The sequence below is a fragment of the Rousettus aegyptiacus genome, unplaced genomic scaffold (genome assembly GCF_014176215.1).
Source record: "Rousettus aegyptiacus isolate mRouAeg1 unplaced genomic scaffold, mRouAeg1.p scaffold_m13_p_1, whole genome shotgun sequence".
NCBI classification, from domain to species: Eukaryota; Metazoa; Chordata; class Mammalia; order Chiroptera; family Pteropodidae; genus Rousettus; species Rousettus aegyptiacus.
The window spans coordinates 73,352,184-73,374,495 of NW_023416284.1; the positions used below are offsets into that span (position 1 = coordinate 73,352,184).

General features: G+C 41.1%; 2 protein-coding genes across 8 annotated transcripts in view; one reads left to right on the forward strand and one right to left on the reverse strand.

Moving 5' to 3' along the window:
• Positions 1-18,386, forward strand: part of DTNBP1 (dystrobrevin binding protein 1) — a 125,412-nt gene extending 107,026 nt beyond the window's left edge. For all 3 annotated transcript variants that reach the window (XM_016130060.2, XM_036236985.1, XM_016130061.2), the window contains 3 exons: positions 8,521-8,676; positions 16,486-16,629; positions 17,997-18,386. In XM_016130060.2, the coding sequence (XP_015985546.2) occupies positions 8,521-8,676; positions 16,486-16,629; positions 17,997-18,214 (518 nt within the window). In that variant the 3' untranslated portion in view covers positions 18,215-18,386. The remainder of the gene's footprint in view (positions 1-8,520; positions 8,677-16,485; positions 16,630-17,996) is intronic.
• Positions 18,387-19,460: 1,074 nt separating this feature from the next.
• JARID2 (jumonji and AT-rich interaction domain containing 2) overlaps positions 19,461-22,312 on the reverse strand; it is a 240,290-nt gene continuing 237,438 nt past the window's right edge. For all 5 annotated transcript variants that reach the window (XM_016130062.2, XM_036236976.1, XM_036236982.1 and 2 more), the window contains one exon: positions 19,461-21,032. In XM_016130062.2, the coding sequence (XP_015985548.2) occupies positions 20,850-21,032 (183 nt within the window). In that variant the 3' untranslated portion in view covers positions 19,461-20,849. The remainder of the gene's footprint in view (positions 21,033-22,312) is intronic.

Below are 22,312 nucleotides of genomic sequence, written 5' to 3' on the forward strand. Positions count from 1 at the left end.
AAGAGTCAGTGTCAATATATACTTCATGATTTATGTAAAATTTATGTAAAATTTGTGAAATAACATAGCTATAGATTTGGAGAACAGGTTAATGGTTTGTGGAAGGGGGAGGGTACGGTTATAAGAGGGTGACATGAGGCAGCCTTGTGGTGATAGTACAGTTGAATATCTTGAGTTTGGTTGTTGCACAGGATTGTACATGTGATAAGACTGCATAGAGCTCCTTACATGTGCACACGCACACGAGTGACCGGTGAAGTCTGAACGAGGTCTATGGAGTGTACCAATGTCAATTGTTGGGTTTTGATATTGTACCATAATTGTATAAGATGCATTGGAAGAGACCTGGGGTGGGTACATGGGGCTGCCCTATGTATTTCTTGACAACGTCCTGTGAACCTATAACTATTTCAAAGTAAAAAGTTAAAAACAACAACAGCAACAATTCTTTTCGGGCTACCAAAAAAAAAAGTGAGTACAGCAATTTCGTATAGTTCAAGAAAAAAAGAAAACCTATTGAGTGTATGCCCATGTGCTAGTTGTGGTCATCTATTTTTGGTGATTTCAGCAGGATTTTTAAAAAATTCTCTCTCACACAGATTTTAGTATAGTCTTTTCGTGGTCATATAGTTTGACAGCCCGTTGGCAGTTAAGTTTTTAACAAAAATTATTTGGAAAGATATTTGTTTACTATTTTTATTTAGAAATTTACAGAGATTTCATATTTTCCCTCGATCATGTCATATGTATTTTAGTATCACAAAATTCTTATTCTCCAGCAATATAAAAACATCTGAATTGTAAATATCTAAATTATAGATTTTGAAGTTGTTCTTAGTCTTGGTTACTTATCTTAAATGAAAATGCTCTCACTTTCGTCAAGATTACCATGATTTTTCTTATTTAAATTTTGTTTCTTTTTAAACATTTTTGGAGTAAAGAGATTCTCATTAGCTCTTTTAACAGGTTTATCTTAGTTGTCCTCACATCACCCATTTCCTTCCAGCAGCTTAAGGGGCCATTTCAGTCACTAATACCTCTGCTTTTTAGTATTTATCAGCTTTGTTAAATTAGTTGTGGAATAGGTTGAAATTGTTCCTAAAATGAGCTTGATGGGTTTTTTTTTATATTGCATATATCTTGTGCTGCATGCCTCATCAAAACGTAACTGAGAATTGATTATGCCATCTTCACTGGTAATGGGATTTTTTTGTTCTTGTTTTGAGTAATTTATCCATTTGAAATTGGTACTGGTGGAGAAAGTGGAAGTTGCCCTCAGATAAACCTTGAGCAGTGATCTGAAATAAAAGGAAACACAGATCTTGGTTGATAATGGAATTAGATGATTACTCCTGACTCCTGGTAGGAAGACAACTGCAGCTTTTTTGTGGTTGGTTTGTTTGTTTTTTTTTTTAATCTTAAGGCTGTTTTTTGAAGTTCTGTAAATCTTTGTATGTCTTGCTTTCTTCAGTATAATAAATGACATCTTAAATGTGAAAAGGGGGTCATTTTTCCTTGTAGAAAATGCTCTATATTTTATATTTTTCCATAGTCATTCTAAAATTCACATGCTGTTAAACCTTTAGATTTGAGATACTCCCGCAAATGTTCTTCCATCATTTCACCACTCCCAGAAGTAATTATTTCTCAGCGAAAGCTGGGCCGATGATTCCAGGACAAACAGCATAATTAGCACATCCTCACTCAGCCGCATAGCTGAGGGTGAATCTTCTTAGCTGCTGAGCAGGACAGTTATTTTTAATGTCTGTCATGTGCTTTTTCATCATAGTCCTGACTGTGAAGCTGGTATAGTGTAACTCTACTCACTTTTCAGTGATTCTAGCTTAGTGGTCAGCCCCAACATAGAAGAGTGGCTCTGAAACAAAGTGTGAGCTGGTATACAGCAGTTGAAAGTATTTCAGATAACTCATATGTTATATATTTTAAAACCTAAGACAGTGATTTTCTTCTTTTTCTTTAAGTCATTTTAGAGTTCCCTAATCCAAACCTCTTTTGTAAGTGTTGCAACATGATTAGATTTCATTCCAATATAGAAAACCCAAGATTAAAAAAAAAAAAAAACCGAAATATAGGACTTGTAATTAAGAAACACTAGAGAATCGAACTTTTGAAGCAGAAGTCTTGAGAAGAATGGAAGTTTTCAAGTTACATAACTAAATCTCTCCATATATATAGAACATTTTAATTCAGGAAAAACAACATGTTTTTCAATGAAAACTCCTTTGATGGTTTCTGCATTGATCTTTGTTTTTGAGCTGCTTATTCTGGAGGGTTTTTTTTTTTTTTTTTTTTTTCCTTAAGATACTTGAACTTCGTTTGAAGTGTTTGAAGCATACTTAATCTATTTTAGGGTTGACTTATTCTAATGCACTTGGCAGTCATGAAGCATTGAACAGATAGGTTGATGACTGAAGTGAAACAAATGAAAAGGCATCTTCAGTTCACTTTTCCAGCTCTTATGAGTACACCCTAAATTCCTTGCAGATTTACTAAAGGGTACTGAAAGGTGACTAATTCTTAAGTGTCTGAGGATGATTTTCAGTGTCGTATTCATCGTAGTTTGTGGTAATATTTCTTATCTTTCCTTTTCAAGAATCTGTTGATTTAAATAATGGTGATATTAATATTAGCTGATGGTATTGGTCAGTGCTGTATGTCTGGTGATTCATGTGTGTTACTTCATTTAATCCCGTCAACAACCTTATGAAATAGGTCTTTTTATCTCTCTTGTACAAAAGAAGAAGTTTAGATGCAGAAAGATTAAGTTAGTTATGGCAAGTAATAGATATTCCTAGTTTGGGTTTCTCTGGAAGCAGGGCCTGAGACGAGGCCCAAGACTTTGCTGTGGGTAGTTTATTTGGTAGGTGATCCCAGGAAGGAGTGAGTGAACAGAGAGAGCAAGCAAAGGAAGCAAAGTCAATAATGGGATGCATTATTCAAGTTGCCGCCATAGCCAAGGGGCTGTAGTTCCACCAGGGTCTCTGAGAAGTGTTACCGAATGCCTCTTGGAATTGCCCTTCCAAAGGATGGGAGACTGGGGCTTTGATGTGCTGACCACTATCACCCATTGGTTGAAAGCTGCCTTAATCTCCCAGAACTTCTGGGCTATGCTGGCTTGTAGGTTCTGGGATTCAGAGAATACTCTGACCAGAAAAACAGAGCTGCACAGACATGGCCTTGAGGCCTTGTGGGCCTACCAAGGCGCCCACACAGAGCTGCCTTGCGGAGTTTAAATCAGAAGTAGGCTGAAGGGATGTGGTGCGGGATGCCAGAAGCATCTGCTAAAAGGTATAGGACCGCAGCCCACGCTAACCCCAAACCTGTGCTTTTTCCAGGTTACATCTTTCTGTAAATGAAGATGTGAGACGGGGGTATAAATTAGTGTGACATGGAAATACATAGAATGCACAAAATGATTATAATAATATAAATAGAATGTACATCCTCAATAATTACATGTATTTGTGAATGTTTGCTTTTCTGTTTGTGTTGCTTTGGTTAATACTAGCTTGTATTCCTTACATTTGTATATTAGAATATAAGAAGAATGCCTAGATTATTCTAAATATTTAAAAACTGTAACTGATTTGGGATAAAAAATATACTCCATTATTGAGTTTTTAAGATATATCATGCCAACAGGGTTATGTCGTACTCAGGTTGTGGAATGTGGTGTGGTGTTGGGTATATATGAGGTGTAGAGGAATGACCAAGGCAGAGCACATGAAACTTGTAGACCTTTGTTTATTGTATATACTGCTAGGTTGTTTTTGTTTGTTAAAAGTATCTTGATAACATCTCAAAGATTTTTTAATTGAGATACAATTGATATATAACATTGCATAGTTTAATGTGTACATTATGTTGATTTGATACATCTATATATTGCAATGCCATTATCACTGTAGAGTTAGCTAATTCCTCCATCACTTCACATAATTATCATTTCTATTTTTGTGTGGTGAGAACATTTAAAATCTAGTTTCTTAGAAATTTGGAAATACATGATACAGTATTATTGACTATAATCGCAACACTGTACATTAGATCCCCAGTGCTTATTCACTTTCTAACTGCAAGCTTGTACCGTTTGATCAGCATCTCTCCAGTTTCTCCACCATTCAGCCCCTGGTAACCAACACTCTACTCTCTGTTTCTTTGAGTTTGGCTTTTTTAGATTTCACATATAAATGCTATCATACAGTATTTATCTTCCTCTGTCTGGCTTGTGTGACTTAGTATTAATGCCCTCATGGCCCATCCATGTGGTCTCAAACAGCAGCATTTCCTTCTTTCTCATAAGTGAATGGTAATCTGTTGTGTATATATACATCTTCCTTATCCATTCATCCATTGCAGACCTTTAGGTTGTTTCCATATCGTGGCTGTTGTGAATAATGCTGCAGTAAACATGGGAGTGCTGCTTTCATTTCCTTTGGTTAAATACCTAGAAGTGGATTTGCTAAGTCATAAAGAAGTTCTATTTTTTTTTTTTTTTTTTAAGGAACCTTCATACTCTTTTCCATAGTGGTTGCACCAATTTACATCCCCACCAAGAGAGTACAAACCTTTTCTCCACATCTCTACCAACACCTATTTCTTGTCTTTTTAATTAATTTATTTATTTTCCCAGCTTTATTGAAGTATAATAGACAATTAGTTGTTCATATTTACATTGTACAATTCAATGAGTTCTTTTTTCATAGCTGACATACAATAATATACCAGTTTCAGTTGTACAACCTAGAAATCAGAGATCCACATAACTCACAAAGTGATCACCCCACTAAATCTAGTGCCTCTCTTCCCCTTACATATTTATTACATTATTATCCATCTTCCCCATGCTACACTGTACATCTCCATGTCTATTCTACAACTATCCATTTGTGTATCTTAATCCCTTTGCTTTTTTCCCCCAGCCCCATAACCTGACTCCTTCTGTATCTATAAGTTTATTATTGCTCTTGTTGTTGTTTATTCTTTAGATTCCATGTGTACGTGAAATCATGTGATATTTGTCTTTCTCTATCCTCCCCATTTCATTGAGCGCAGTACCCTCTAGGTCCATCAAGGCAATATCTTTCTCCATCCCCTTCCTTTAAGTCTGTGTGTCTTTCGATCTGAAGTGAGTCTCTTAGGCAGCATATGTAGGAGTATTTGTTTTCTAATCCATTCAGCTACTCTATCTTTTGGTTGGAGCACTTAATTCTTTTCCATTTGAGGTACTTATTGATAGGAATGTAGTTATTACCAATCTGTTTTTGATACAGGTTTTTGTCTTCTTGTAGAAGTTCCTCCAACATTTCCTGTAATAGTGGCTTGGTGTTGATAAATTCCTTTAGCTTATTTTTGTCTGAAAAGCTCTTTATCTGTCTTTCCACTTTAAATGATAGCTTTGCTGGATAAAGTATTCTTGGTTGCAGATTCTGGATTTTCATCACATCGAATATTTTGTGGCAAGCTCTTCTGTCCTGTATGATTTCTTCTGAGAAATCTTATGGTTGATCCCTTGTAGGTAATTAACTGCTTTTCTCCTGCTGCTTTTAAGATTTTCTCTTTGTAGTTAACCTTTTGCATTCTAATGGTGATGTGTCTTGCTGTGGCCCTCTTTGGGTTCCTTTTTCTTGGGACTCTCTGAGCTTCCTGGAGTTGTATATTTCCTTCATCAGGTGACGGAAATTTTCCATCATTATTTCTTCAAATAACTCTTCAACCTTGTTTTCCTGCAGGTACCCCTATGACATGAATATTTTTACATTTAATAGTGTCCCATAGGTTCCTTACATTATCATTATAGCCTTGGCTTCTTTTTTCTTGCCATTCTGATTGAGTGTCCTTGGCTTCCCCATCTTCTATATCAGATTGTTTGATCCTCTTCTTTATCCATTCTGTTTTATCTATGTAATATGCTCTTCATCTCAGATAATGCATTCTTCATTTCCGACTGGTTCTCTTTTATAATTTCCATTTCCATTTTTATGTTTATCTCTTTGTTAAAGTTCTAACTGAATTTATCTATACTTCCCTAAATTCATCGAGCATCTTTATAATCAGTGTTTTGAACTCTGCGTCTGTTAGATTACTTGACTCGATTAATTCTGGATCTCTGTTCTCATCTCATCTCATGGTTTCTGCTTCTCTGTCTTCCCATTTTGGCTGCCTTTCCGTGTCTGTTTCTATGTACTAAACAAAGCTTCTAAGTCTCCCAGTCTTATTAGCACAGATTTGTTTAATAGGTGTCCAGTAGCACAGTCTTGAGAGGGGTTCAGCTGCAGACCAAATTTAGCCCCAGCCTGTGCCCCTCTGGGGGCACCTGTTAAGATTCAGCAAGCAATCCACAGATGCTCTGCTTATAGTTGCCTCAAGAGGCTACACCAGAAACTGAAGCCAGCTGCCTCCAGTGTGAGTCCAGATGTTGCTCAGCAAGGGGCACCTGACTCACCTAGGATACACCTGGATGTGGCCTGGGTGGAGCTGCAAGTTGGGGAAGGCGGGGTTTCAGGGAATCCTCTGTTACCCAGTTTGATGACCTCTCAGCTATGGCAGTGCTGCATTTGCGCACTGGGGTAGGAGGTGAGGCCTCAACAAAGGAACAGTGGATACATTGGCACTTTTGTCTGGTAGAGACCCTAGCCTCTGGCCCTCATGCCAACAACTCAGTGTCCTCCTGTAAGTCCCTGGTGCCCTCCGTGTAGCCAAACCGGCACTAGTGCTCAGAGCGAGCAGGTCCGTCACCACGAAAGTCGCCTTGTGGACACGGCCCCTTTAAGAGGCATCTGCAGCTGCTGGCTGCCGCCGCTCTGGCCTCTGTCCCATTCAGTTGCTTGGGACTGGGCAACCTCGTGTCCTCGCCCGTTCTACCTCCTCCCGTTGCAGGGTGATTTCTTATTTCTCTTCCTAGTTGTATGGCTTACTTTTCTAACTCTCAGGCAACTTTCCTTGCTGTTTGTTCCTTGTTTGTTACAATTTTGATTTGGTTGCAAGAGGGATGAACAGAGTCTCTATCATCTACGCCTTTCTTTTTCTCCCCTTCTTGACTTTTTTTTTTTTTTATAATAGCTATTCTAACAGATATGAGGCGCTATCTCATTGTGGTTATGAGTTACATTTCCCTGATTAGTGATGTCGAGCATCTTTTCATGTACCTGTTGGCCATTTATTTGTATGTCTTCTTGGGAAAAATGTGTTTTCAGATCTTCTGCATTTTTAAGTCAGATGATGATGATGATGATGATTTTGAATACTATGAGTTCTAATATCCCAAAGTCGTTGACACTCCTCAGAGATGAACCAGAGGGAACAATGCCTTGGGTGAAATTGTTTTTCAGAGTTTTGAGCCTGAGTTTATCCCAGGTCAGTCAGTGAGGTAGCTGAAACTTCGTTCTCCTGCCAAATTTAGCTGGGTGGGTGTTGTAAAATATTTGTTTAATGTAAAGAACTCAAGTTGTTATTGTCCATTTCTTCAGCCAGTCAGATTTGGGCAGGAGCTGGAATTCACACAGACAGCTATTTGGGGTATCTCATATCCCTGCATAATGGATCACTAGAAACTTGGTGGTTTTAAAAAAATACAAATTAGCTCGCACTCTGTAGGTCAGAAGTCAGGAAGTGGTGAAACTGGGTTCTCTGCTCAGGGTCTCAGAGGCTGAAACCAGAGTGACAGCCAGGCTGCATTCCTTTCTGGAAAAGAATTCACTTCGTGGCTCACTCAGGTTGTTGGCAGAGTTCCAGTTCCCTGCGGTTATAGGACCTACGGTCTCTGTTTCCTTATTTCCTTGGCTCTACCTTAAAGGATCGCTGCTCATTTTAATTATAAAGTTCTTTCACATTTTTTCATTTAAGTTTCACATCAATTTTGGGTTCATATTTTTGTCCTGAAGCGTCAGATGAGTAATGTGAGGCTTAGAAAGTTTGACTGAGCCAGATTACACAGTTAATAAATAGCAAAGCCAAGACCACTTTTCTGATCGACCACAATGGCTACATTCTTGCTTTTTAAATAACATTTATTGAGTCCTTACAGTTCTGAACTGGGTGATAAGATATTAAAAAGAATAACATATGGTAACAGTCCTCGAGGAAGTCCAGGTCTTGACCTGTTGTACTGTCATGAGTAAGTCAGCTACAGAAATTTGTAGAAACCTCAGGATGGAGCAGTAAATTCTGCTTGAGTTGGAGAATTAACTGAGAAGTTTGCCAGTCTTGGAAGATAAACAGCTGTTACGAGGAGTGGGAGATATGGGTGGGAAGGTCATTCCAGGCAGAGGGAACAGCATGAGCAAAGGCATGAGATTGCCAAGGTGCCTGGCGTGGCAGGTAGGAAGAAGTGCAGCAGATTGGGGGAGAGGAGGCTGGTTGTATTGCATTCGGGGCACCGGCTAGAGTTTGACAAGCAGATGTGACATTGTCAGGTTGGAGGGTAGATGCAGCAGGTATTTATACCCATTTCCGATCTCAGTTCTTCAACCCCTGACCCAAGGCATTCTGTTTCCTTAGCTGAACTAGATGCAGAGCACAGCCGGAAGGTCCTGGAAATGGAGCACACCCAGCAAATGAAGCTGAAGGAGCGGCAGAAGTTTTTTGAGGAAGCCTTCCAGCAGGACATGGAGCAGTACCTTTCCACCGGTTACCTGCAGATAGCAGAGAGGCGAGGCAAGTCCAGGGGTGGGCTGCTGGCAGCAGGGGCTCCCTGGGTGTGTGGAGATGGTATTGTGGTGCCTCCACCCCCGACTGAGGTGTTGGATAAAGCCTCCCAGATTGGAGTGGATGCATCATAATTGTCCTGTAGCTGTTTTTGCCTCTTTTGTAGTTGTAGCTTTAGTTGAAGGCATTTAGGAAGGGTGAAATATGTTAGGGGGTGGGGGGATACATTATCCATATTCTACAGCACTGAATAATCCCAATTTCTGTTTTAGGGTGGTTCTTTCGTATGTGTGTGTTTATATAATTGATATCAAACCGTACATACATCTGCCTTTGTATCTACCTTTTCTTAATACTGTACGGGGCTCTTGCCCCTTATATTATTAAAAATTCTTTGAAAGGGTATATTTTAGCACTGATCCTAATATATTTAACCAGTTCCCTAGTTGAACATTTAGAATCTTTACCTCTATAAATGGTGCTATGTGGAACATACAGATGCATAAACGTTTGGCTGCATCTCTGGTAGTTCCCAATAGCACACTGAGTAGCAGAGAAATCAGGTACCAGGCTCCTTCGTCCGGCCTCTCCTTCCCAAGACCTGGGTGCCTCAGGGGGTGGTTGGGTAGCAGGGGCAGTGGTAAAGCACTGGGCAGCTTACATTTTACCTCAGCCCAGTGCTGAGAGGGCAGCAGCCACCTCCCAGTCACAGACAGTGTGGAGTGCCCAGGGCTTCTCTGTGTATGTACCTGCCCTTCCATCCTCCTGGGCATCTCGTCTCTTGGAAACCCCCTTGTCCTCCCAGATCTCTCTCTACTCATTCTTCTTCCCCTTCCCTGACAAGTCTGGCCCTGGACTTTGTTCTCTGTGCTCTAACCCTCATCCACAACCCCCAGTTTATCTCTATTACCCACACTCTGTTCCTGGTCAGTTTCACGTCCACCCCCAGGAGAGGTTAAGGAATCAAAGAATGAGGAAGGAAAATAACAGAGAAAACAAATGAACCATAATATCTGAATGCCTCAGAATACACTGACGGATGCATAAAGTGGATAATGCTTTTTAAACTATGGTGGACAGTATAGATTTGAAGTTTAACCTCTGTCTCCAGAGTCAGCTCTCTCCCTTTCTTCATCTAGAAAAGTCAGCCTGCCTACTTCCTCAGAGCATGTTCAGAATTCAGTTTCTTTAGTGTTTGGTGCTTGTTATAGGGAGAGCTGTCCCTGTTGCTCCAGGGATTTGTGTCCTATCACAGGTAGGATCTGAGAAGGACACTATCTTAGTCACCTTGGGCTGCCATAACAAAATAGCCAAGACTGGATGTGGCTCAAAAAACCAAAGTTTGTTTCTCATATTTTGGGAGGCAGAAAGTCCTAGATCAAGGTGCTGGCCGATTTGGTTCTCTGTCGGGGTTCTTCTTGGCTCATACCTCACTGTATCCTCACCTCACATGATAGAGCTCTCTCGTATCTATTCTTAGGAGGGCACTAATCCCACCATGAGGGCCCCATCCTCATGACCTCATCTAAACCTACTCAAAGGCCTCACCTCCAAATACCATCATATCAGGGTGTAGGGCTTCAGCATATGAATTAGGTGGAGGGCACAAACTTACATTCCATCACAGACATACTCCCTGGCAAATTTGACTCACAAATTTGAGCATAACGAGACATTACACCAAGAGGGCATGGAAAAGGTGGTGGTAATGAAGAGTACAGTAACAGAAACTCTTATTGCTTAAACAATTTAACACTGTCCTTGTTCAGTTTAGTTCAGCAGACATTTCCTGAGCACTTGCTAAGTGTTCAGCATACTCTTAGGGTACAGGGGAGGCAAAGAGAAAATGAAAGTGCCTCTGAAGAAGCTCCTATTCTCAGGGAAACCCATGAACATACACCGAATGGGACGATGAAGTAGGAGAGGAAAAACAGGTTCAGGAGTCCCTCTTCCCGTTGATGGGAAGCGCCTGGAGATAGGGACTAGTCGTGTGTTGAAGGACCCTCCGGGGCTAGCACAGTCGAGTGCCGGGTAAAGAGCAGTGCTCAGCCAGCACTTATTGAACAGATATCAGCTAAACATTATGAATTTTTTGGTTTTCGGCACTTAAAAATAATGTTCTTCAAGTTTCAAAAAAGTGTTGGGCTCATTTTTTTTTTAAGGTAAAATATGCAGTCAAGCATATGTTGCCAATATGTGTGGTTTTGAAAGCATTGAAGAAAATTGGAGTATGTGGGCTTTTATGCTTTCTGCTTCAGTTAGAGCCGAAAAGATTCACAAATGACGAGCAGGCACTTCTCCACAGCCTGTTCAGAGCCATCCTTTAGACATCCCAGCCTGGCAAGTCACACTTCCCTTTCTTACTGGGTATTCATCTCCAAGGATGAACATGGGGAACGTTTAATTTAGAAGAATCAATCAAAATTAAAAATCTCTGCAGTGAACATGGTATTTTGGATTCATTCCACTAAATCAGAAATAGCGCTCTGAATTTTTCTCACTTTCCAAAGCATCATTTTTTAATTAAGACAAAGGCATGGAAAGTTTTATCCAGAAAATAATCAGAGTGAAGGGTGAAGGGACATCTGTGACCACATGGTGCTGGAGGACCCCAGAGCCTCCTGTGTCCAAAGAGGAGTGAAGGCAGTGCCAGCAGTGCTGAGACGCAGATGGGACCCGGGACCCGCCGCGTGCCCAGCAGGTCTGCATGCGTTAGGACATAATTACATACTTTGTAAGACCTAGACCCACTAGACCTGACTCCCATTTTCTCAGAAAAGCATTTATTGCTCTCATTTTATTGCCAAGTGCCAAGGGTTTTGGCAATGCAGTTTGGTATGAATAGATCACCTTGGAGACATCCTATTCTTTAACTGTGTCTCCCCACAATTAGATCTCAGGTTCCTGTGCATCTCTGCTGAGCCGGTAGTTCAGCAGAGTCCAGCCTCTGGTGCCAGGGGTGCACCTTGTGCCCTCAGACACTGTCTCAGCCCTCGAATGTTCCAGACTGGACCCTCAGTGCCCAGGGAAGGGAAGAGGTGATGTTGGGGCTGGCGACGAAATTAACAAAGTTAGAAAAGATAGAATGGGTAAAAATGCACCTATCGTAAAATTCAGTGTTCTTCGAGACGTGATCTAGAATGTAAAAATATCTGAAAACACAATTGCCAGCTTCTGATTTTAATTTTGTATGATTGTCTCCCCATGGGGGTTTTATTTACAAACTTTGACACTTATTGCGATCCACTATTGGTTTTCATGTTAATTAGGAAGCGTTTTAAATATCCAGAAAAGAACTGAAAATACTGTAACATACCTGTTTCCAGATTTAACATGTTAATATTTTACGATATTTCCTTCAGATATTTTTAAAATATTAAGAAATATTCCAGACATAAAAAAAGGTTTAAGTTATAAAGATATATTTTTGATATAACTCCAAGTTATGAGAACATCTACTGAAAATTTTAATGTTTTCCATTTTCTATATGGCTCTTAAGTCCACCACCAGTTGATTTTTGTTTAGGTCGTGAGGTAAGGATCCAATTTTAATTTTTTCCCAAAACAATAACTATTTAAGTACCAGCATTCTTTCTCCACTGCTTCACGTTGTCTTATCAGTTTCCACACATTGTTGTCTTTATAGGCTCTCTTTTCTATTCCATTCTTCTACTTGTTAGCCTTGAGCCAAAACCATACCATCTTAATTATAATTCATTAAGCAGTGATTCTTAACTAGGGACAGTTTTGCTTGTCGTGATTGGGGTAGGGATGTGCTATTGACATCTAGTCAGTAGAGGCCAAGGATGCTGCTAAATATCCTACAATGCACAGGATGGCCCTCTGTCCCCACCCTCACCCCCCATCCCCGACACAACAAAGAGTTACCTGCTCCAAAGAGTCAGTAATGCTTAGGTTGAGAAACCCTGTCTCATAGCAAGTCTTGCTTTGTGGTAGAGTGATTCCTGCACACCCATGTACACATTTCATACATTTTTTTCTTCAGAGTTGCGTTGGCTTTTCCTTGGCTCTTTGTCCTTTTATAAGTGTTAAAGTCAGATTTTTGATTCTATGAATAACCCTGTCTAGACTTTTGTTGGAATGGCCTTAGGTTTCCAGCTTGAGCGAGAACTGGCATCTAAGTGGGATTGAGTTTCTGTGCACGCACATGTGAGCTCTCATGTTTCCTGAGCAGTGGGTAGAACTCACCTCTAACGCCGTCTGGGACCGGTGGTTTCTCTGTGGGAGGAACTACCTGTTCTTTTTCTCTGGTAGTTATAGCAGTTTCCTATTTCTTATTAATTTTAGCAGATTTTTCCATGGAATTTGTCCAGCTTGTCTTTATTTTTCAAACATATTAGCATAACGTTGTCCGCAGTACTTGGAGTTAGGTTGGTTTTTGCATTCCTCAATTTGTTAATTTGTGCCTTTTATTGTTTTTCTTGACGAATCTTAAATAAAACATATTCATTTTCAAGTGTTTTCTCCAAAGAACCAACTTTAGTTTTATGATTCCTCTCTACTATATATTTTATTCATTTCTCCTTTTTATACGGGGCTTTTTTTTTTTTCCAGTTAAAATTTTTGGGGTTTTTTTGGTCTGATTTAAGTTGAATGGTTAGACTCGGTTTTCAGCTTTTTCTTAAGGCATTCAAAGCTTATTTTTTTGGTAGGGATGAAAATTCCAAAGTAGGAAATTCTACTTTAACAGAATTCTACAAGTTTTGATCGATTCCGGGTATTTACAGTTTTTCATTAGTTTTTAGGCTTCGTTTAGAAACGTGTTTTAAAGAATTATGTTTTAAAATAATATGTGAAGAAGGTTTTTTGAGTTACCTTTTGTTACCAATTTCTGATTAAATTTAATTGTGGTTGGAAAATGGGATTTTTTTTTTTTTTTAAATTCAAGACTTACTTTGTGGTCCGTTACAGAGAATTATCCTCCATGTTTCATGTATACTTGAGAACAAGGTTCTCAGTGATAGGCGTGGATTCTGTATGTGTCCATTTCATCAAGCCTGTTAAGTGGCTTGTTCACATATCCCCTAATTACTCATTTTTGGTTTGCTTAATTATCAGTTATCAGAGGCATATTTAACCTTCCTACCTCCCATGATTATGGGTGTGTTACATTTGTTATTCAAGCCATCTTTTTCCTTCAAAAACGTCACCAAAAATATGTAGTCACACAGAAATTTTGAATTATCTTCCTGGCGAATTGAACCTTTAAAAAAAATCAAGTACAACTCTACCCTAATGTTTTTTTTTGTTCCCCTTATATCTATTTTAATATTGATATAGCTATACCAGCTTTCTTAAAGTTGTTTTCCCAATTTCCACTTTAAAAAAAATTTTAATGTTTCTGTGTCTATTTTAGGAGTGTCCCCTGTAAAGAGAATATAGCTAAATTTTTATCATTTTAATTCAGTTTTATAATGTTAACTGGCAAATTTGGTTCATTTACATTTATTGTGATTGCTGGCATAACGGGCTTCATTACCTTATTTGGTGCTTTCTATTTTCCTGAAAGCTTTTCCTATCCTTTTAGTTCACTTTCTTCCTGTTTTGAAAGTTATACACCTGCCCTCTTTGACAGCACAGATGGAAAAGAAGGGAGCCTCTACCCCTTTCAAGTCTTAAGTCAAAGTAGGGCCAAAAGCCAAAAAGCCAGGCCATGCCGAAGACCCCATAGCCACATAAGCAAGCCTGCATGTCACTCACTTTGCGGCAGCTCAGTACCTGTGGAAGAGCACTCGTAGCAGGAACAAGTTTGACCACGGTATAATTAAGTGCCCTCTGACCAGTCACACTTGAAGAAGCTCCAGGATAACTCTGCATTGGTGTCCCTTGTGCATCTGTCAGGCTGTGCATGGGAAGCAGCTCTGTGACATTGACATGGCCAGGGCCACGGTTTGCCCCATGGTCAGGGCTGATGCAGAGCGATGGACTTCACCTGGCTCCTGGCTGTATTGCTTTGGATATTGCCAGTTCGATGGGATCATCTAAACTAATAAACTTCCCCCCCCCCAGCTAAAAATAGAAATGACATACCCTTTACCCCTATAGTGCTGAACTTCAATGATTTTGTGGTACCCAATCAGATTCTCAGCTTTCTACCAATCGGGGATCTCACATTGCTTCAATTCTCATCACATCCCTCCTCTCCTGTTATTACTGCTCAGTCCTTTGATTCTACCAGAATAAATTCCCCAAATTGGACACTATTCGGGGTATTTTCTATTCAATGTTTTATATTAGCCTACAAACTTAGAAGACTTTTTGCTTTTTCACCTCAGACCTCCCTTCTGTTATTCATCACTTTCCTTTAGTTAGAACAGGCTCATAGTAAATGCTATTTAATGATATATAATTTTAATTGACATTTATCTTCTTTGATCTCATTATTCCACTGTCTTCTGGCTTTTATTGTTGAGACACTGTCCTGTTATTTCCTTATCTTTCCTCATCTGCCCTTTCTCTTTGATGCTGGTCAATTTCACTGCAGTTGATGTAGGTGAGGATTTCTTTTATCTATCTGCTTGAAATATATTTTGCTTTCTTAATCTGGGACCTCAGATCTTTTAGGAAGTCTGGAAGATAATCAGCCTCTTTGAATATGGCTGCTCTCCACACTGCTCGTGTTTTGGAACAGTGTAAACTTTTTCATTTTCCATCTCTTAAGCTCTCATATTTCCCATTAGTTTGTTTATTTGCTATACTCCCTATTATACATAGGGAGTTTTTTCAGTCTGTCTCCTAGTTTACTAATTTTCTCTTTGGCTCTCATTAATCATCTTTAACTACTGCCCAGAGTTTTAAATTTCAGTGATTAATTTTTTCCTATCTGGAAGTTATTTGGTCCTTTTTCAAATACCCGGTCTAATCTTTGACACCTTGTTCATTTTTTATTACATCATGGATTTGGTTAAAATATTTAGACATTTAACATTCTTGGGAAAGGATGCTGAGTTTTGTTTCTGCTGATCCTCATTCACATTTTCATGTGTGCTGTAAATTTGGGATTGGATTGGAATGGATTGTTTTTATGTGCCTGGGAGACCCAGGGTTAAGGGTATGTCCATCCAGAAATAATTTGTATTTGCATCTGCCAGGCAGCATCATGCTTTGGGTGACTTAAATTAACTGGTTTATACTTTTTTGGATAATATAGGTCATTTAAATATGAAAACCACGCCTTCAAACCATCTCTCACCTGATACCTAGACTGTTAATAGTTTTACGGCCTCCTTTTGCTGATGGGCTGATTTTATTGTGCTAGTCTGTACTTTCACGGCAAGGAGCTCTTGGTTCCAACTCACCAGCCCTAACACTGTCTGCAATTAAGGCTGAAGACTAGAGAAATGTCACAAGGGCAGTGACAACTTCAACTGGAAGGATAATAAAGTCTGAGGGCAACTGCAGGCAGAAGGCAGAGGTGTGTCTGGCAGGGAGCTTGCTAACGCCATGCTGCTCCAGGAGTGTCGGCCTCTTTCAGAGAGCACCCTACTCCCCACAGCCAAGAACCTGCTTAATGCAGAAATGGGTTCATCCTTACCACCTGCAAAGGGCTGGGGTGACCAGGAAAACTGCTGTGGAAGGTGTACAAGGTTATAGTAACCAAGGTAATCTAGGGTGGATTAAAGTACCAAACTGGGAGCTGTCATTTAGCAAATTCCTCTGAATTCTATTTTTAAGAGTTTGGAGTAGCAGGAGATATTTTATACCTAGAAAACAATGTAGCCTAATAAATCAAAGTTCGCTTTTTTAATGTATTATTGAAGATAAGTATAATTTCATCTTGCACCAATCTATTCCCAGAGCCCATGGGCAGCATGTCATCCATGGAGGTGAATATCGACATGCTGGAGCAGATGGATCTGATGGACGTATCTGACCAGGAGGCCCTGGATGTCTTTTTGAATTCTGGTGGAGAAGATAATGCCATGCCGTCCCCTGTCTTAGGTAGGAGACAAACTTGCATAAGCATCATTTCCCCGCAGAGGGAAGACATCAGAATAATAATATACAGATCTCTTAAGCTCCCAGTCAACTCCTTGTTCTACTCACCTGTTTCCACATGCCCAAGTCCGGTCTCACAGTAGTGAGCAAGGGAAACATTGGCTGTTTAAGTCACGAATAAGTGTTCTACCCAAATACCTTCCAAGAACAGAGGGCTTTCTCGTGTTTTACCTCCTTCTTCTGTCTCGGAATTCGGAATTCGAGTAAGTTTTTTGTGGTTATTTAAGGCCTGGAATGTGGGGGGAGGTGGGAACTCTGCTGGGCGCTCGCTCACCTCGTGCTGGGCGAGCACACGCTTGTCTTTAAACTCTTCCCCCTCCATTCAGCAGATGTTTATTTCATCTCTGCTGTGGGCAAGGCTAAGGCACGTGGTCAGCATTTGGATTATATTTTTTAAATAAGTTGCACCCATGTTGGCACTTTCACTCCATTAATGCCTTCCCAAAATTTCACATTCATTCAGCAAATATTTATCGAGGCTCCAGACCTTATACCTGGGCTCAGTGTAGTTTAATTTCAGACTGGACCTTCCGGATGCGCCTTCTTACATGTACATCGCATCATTACAAAGCAAGCATTTTTAAGTTTTTTTCCACATACGAACAAGGGGAAAGCAAAGGGCCTTCCTCCAGCAGCACCCCTCTGCTCAGTGTCACCATCACCACAGGCTCCACCTTCTCTGAAGTCAAGCCCCTCAGGTTCCTGTCAGCTCGTGCTGTCTTTTAACTTCTCTTCTCCCAGCAAAGCTGAGAACAGTGTTGCCACACACACCCCCTCCGCGTCCTGAGAAGCTTGGGCCCCTGCAGGTGGGAAGGAATGCTGACCACTTTCCCAGAGTCAAGAAGCGACTTAGAAACAGTGACTCCATCATCTGCAGATGATTTTGATTCCTTTAAGAACTTATTTACTTCCCATGAAATTAGCATTGATTTCTCTGAAATTACTACAAAGGATATAAAGAAGTAAATCTAGATTATCAAGGTTACATGGAATGGTCCTCAGAAGTACAGTATGTCCCCTTGGGCCTTCAGCACAGTGTTTTACTGGGTATTGGAAGGTTTCAGGATCTTTCCATCTGTCACAGGTGGCAGAAGGGCCAGCACAGGGCCCCTGGCTGCCTCAGGCATCACCTAGCTTAGCATTTTCCGGGCACAGTTCCTGCACTGTAATGAGCAGCCTAGTTCTGCAGCCCCCAGGTCACTAGAACAAAAAACTTACTCCCTTTTTATCTGTACGAGTGCAAACCACCATCTTCAGAGGCAGTTCTAAATTGCAATACTTTTACCACAGGTTTTTTTCCTGTTTTGCAGGGCCCGAATCAAGTATCGGTCAGAATGAAATTAGTCTTCAGGTTCCAAATCCCTCTGAATTACAAGCCAAGACACCATCCTTGTCCTCTGCCTGCACTGACCCCTCCACCCAGGACCCCAGTGAAGGTGGGGAGTCCCCCGTTGTTCAGTCTGATGAGGAGGGAGTTGAGGTGGACACTGCTCTCGCCACTTTACACACCGATGATAGTGACTCCTAAAATCTGGGCTCTCACATTCTTTGACCACCTCTGAAGGAAGACTCAGCTGTGTGTAGAATCCCACTGTGAAGGCAGGCGGTTTTATGGAGGCTCTTGATTTTCACACAGTTGCCAATAATTTGTGAGAAAGTGAAAGAACAGCTAACAATAAAGTTTGAGGACTTTAAAATGAGAGAGTGCATGGCCATTTTGTCCAGAAAGGATTCTAAATACACACCTCCTTCAGGCCTTAAGAGTGCAGGAAGGGCGACTCATGTCCACAAAGGCCACCGAGGCTCGTGTTGGGCCGGGGCAGGGCAACGCACATCTCCACATCGGCTCAGCATGGAATAAAAAGCGCCCTTCACAGACAGAGAAGTCTGAACTGTGGTCAAACAGCGCTAACGAAGCTTGGGTTTTCATCCAATCATTACAGAATTTTTAACAGTCCAACAACTAACCCCTGCTTTAACACTAGAAAACACATCTGGGCCCAAAAGATGAGATACATAAGCCCATCAGTACACCATGCTAACTCCTGACAAGACACTAGTCCCGTAGATGGCTCCTTCCCCTTCTGCCGCCACTCAGGGTCCAGTACCTAGCACCTGGCGAAGGGACGGCTGCAGCCTGTGGACAGGTTCCACGTGCTGGTCCCCACTGGGCCACACAGAAAATAAGCAAACAGCAGTCATTTGGTTTTGCTAAAAGGGGATGCAAACCGCCAGCAGCAGGTCGAAGTGAGATGAGAGGATCAGGATGTGTAGTCTGTGCCACTCCCTGGCTGAGGGGGTGATTCTCAGCCCTCTGCCCAATTCATTTATCGGAAAAGAGAGCTCGTTTCATTCACTCATCTTCCACAAGACAGACAAATGTCCAAAAAACTTTGTTTTTATTATTAAACCTTGTAGTACAAACCTGAAAAGTAAACAAAAAACTGGCAATAAACAACATGAAGTCTTCCCTCCCAAGGGAGGAGTGCAGAGCAGCGCTAATAAATTAAATGTCAAACTGTAAGCCATAGGCAGAAGTTTACTGTCAAAAAGAGGGAAAGTACACAGCAAGGCCATAAAAACCGGACAACCACATTGGAAAACACTTGACTCTGTTTATGTAACTGTTAAATATTCCAAAAACAGTTCAGTCTTCTGCAACAGCGACCAACACAGCGGATCCCAGGACGTTCCTGACAGCCCCACCGGCAAGCTCAGTGCAACACGGTAGCCACGGGATCGATGAGTCCAATTATGAAACAAAGGACAGCTTGTGAAAACAGTTTCCCTTTTTTATTCCACACGTACTGTACACACAACCGGAGAAGGGCAACAGCTACTCCATTATTATTTTTTTTGTTGTTGTTCAGTGATGTAAGCAGCACTTATAAATGTTACAAGAAAAACCCTGTAAGCATCCAATCCAACCGATGAAGAAACTGAAATGTAAGGCTTTTCTTCATCTTGTCTTCTCACCCCCCTCCCCACCCCCCACCGAGAAAAAGGCTCAAGTATTTAAAACAATTTACAGGCGTATGTACAAAAGGATGGGATTTTTTTTCTTTTTTTTTTCTTTTTTTGTTACAACATGAAGAGAAAAAATAGACAAGATGAGCGCAAATGCATTTTCACATTCAAAAAGAACTGCAGACCTCCTAGTGGCTCTAAATGTGATCATAAATGAAACAAATTTAAAAAGAAAGATTAATGCTGACTTGTGAAGGTGAGAAACAACAAGCAGTGAGATGAGGATGGAATGTTAGAAAGATTGCACGTCTATGACAAAGAAGCACTTACGGCTTCAATCACTTTTTTCCTTTTTTTTTTTTTTAAGGATGCTATTGAAGGGTTTTTTGATAAAGTAGCCAACAGCACCAAAAAATAACAGAATGGATTTCCTAATGAAATCAGGCACAGGTTTTCCGCACGTGACCCCTCCAAGGCAGGCAGTCTTTTTCTCTCTTTTCTTTTTCCCTTAAACAGATGCATAGTGATGTGCTGGTAAAGAGAACCTAGTCACTCAAATCTCCTCATTTTGCCTATGGTTAGGAAACAACGTCCGCCTCCAGCTGCCATAACCGCCCGAAGAAACAAAATGGGGGTTCTCCGGTTTTAAAAAAGTACAAACTCATCTTGCACATGACAGAAGAAAAGACAGCCAAAGTAAAGCCATTTCTTTTCAAGTTTCGTGTGTGTGTGTGTGTGTGTGTGTGTGTGTGTGTGTGTGTGTGTCTCCTATCCCTTTTCCTCTCTAGAAAAATCTGCTCACATGACTGATGGTTTTAAAATTTGTTCTCCAAACTTCACCCTCTTCAAAAATGGGTTAAAAAGCCTTTTTTCCCCAACAGTTACAAAAAAAAAAAAAAATTAAACAAAAAGGCTTTTGTCAGCCACAGGGGCGATACAAATTAACACAGCCCCTCAAGGGTTTTAAAACAGTGAATATACGGCAGTTTCAAAAATCGGACTGCAGTATCTAGGTATTCTAAGTACAAAAAAAAGTTCAACAGTTTAATGCTAAAACAAAATTAGTTCTCTAAAACCAGAAGAAAATCTTCTTTAGAGCTAGTGCAAAGACAGCTTGTATCCTACAGCAAGTACTCCAAACTAGAATATAATAATTACAAAAAAATAGATCTCAGTCGACCGCGATGCTGGCAGCTTCACGGTGAGCTCGAAGCACTTCTGGACGAGCTGGAGGAGGACAGCCGGGAGGGCGGCACGTCCACCGTCGCCCTCTTGCGGGGCCCCCTTTTTGGTGCAGGCTTACCGAGACAGTTCTCAATGCTGCCGTTCCTGCCAGGTACCTTGCCACAGATCTGATTGACCAGACTGATAATTTGTTCCTGTTTCGGGTTGAAAGGAGGACACAGAGTTAACAAACCAGAAGAGTACAGTCCCCAGAACCACCCAAGGGAACTGGGAGGGCAGAGCTCGTCCGCGTGGCCAGGCTACCAGTGCCCCTTGTCAGATGGGATCGGGAAGGAGATTTCTCTGAGCATTGCCTGAAGGCTGGGATAGACTCTGACAATCTCCCCCAGCGACTGCCAGATGCAGCAAGGCTTGGAAAATGAGTTAGATCGCTTCATGAGGACGCGGTCCCTTACCTAGGCACCTAAGATAAAATGCTCTCCTTCTTAGGGAGCAGGAAGACCCAACCTCCTCGCCAAAACTCAAGGGAGCCTAAGAGTGCCTCTTAGGCTGCAAGGTTTAGACAAACTAATATGCTAAAGCCCCGAAATACACAAAGCCTTGTAACTACACAGGGTAAGTACGTAATTGTTAGGTCCAGTCTGGTCTGTACATTTGCCTGGAGTACAGAGTCCCTCATCATGTACCAGATGCACCTGAGACAGGCACAGTAAGACCTGTCAGCAGGCCGACCACTAGGAACCTCTGTGGGGCCCCATGAGAGATTAGCTGGCTGCCCACCCCAAGGGCCCCAGCCAGAAGGGGAGCGCTCAGCTCACCGCTGCCACAATGAGCATGTAGGAGAGAAGACCCATGGGCTTGATGAGGCCTCAGGTCCCCTCAATTTGTTCCCTGGATGGTGACAAATGCCTGAAACTGTTTCACTGGCTGACCTGACACTTGAGCCTATTTCACCTGTCACAAATATTTGTTTAGAAAAATTTCCATTACTCCTTCCTTCTCAACGAAAGGCAAATGAAAAACCATGCTTTTTCTATAATTCACTCAAGAGAACAACATATCTGTTGGTATCAAAAATATAGTTGTAACTTTAACTCATAGTCATCCAGTTTTAAAAGACCCCACGGAAAAGAATATCAAAATGGTATGTAACCTGACATACATGTCATGAAACCTGCTCTGGGCCAGCCCCAGGACCTGCTCTCTGGCCTTCTGGAAATGGAGCGATGGGAAGCTCTCATCATTCAGAAGTGACAGGTGTTAAAGGCAAAGAGTGAAAGTATCTGAGAAGAAAGTTAAAGGTGCCCTAGGAAGGGCCTGGGCTGTACATTTGTAATAAAACAATCTCTGTGGCCCTTTCAAACATTTATGATAAACATGCTAATGAAGGATAGATGAGCTTCTCTAAAACCCAGTTAGATGCGACTAAAGCCACCTGGACATCATGAGGAAGCCCACGCCGTGCAGGCAGAGG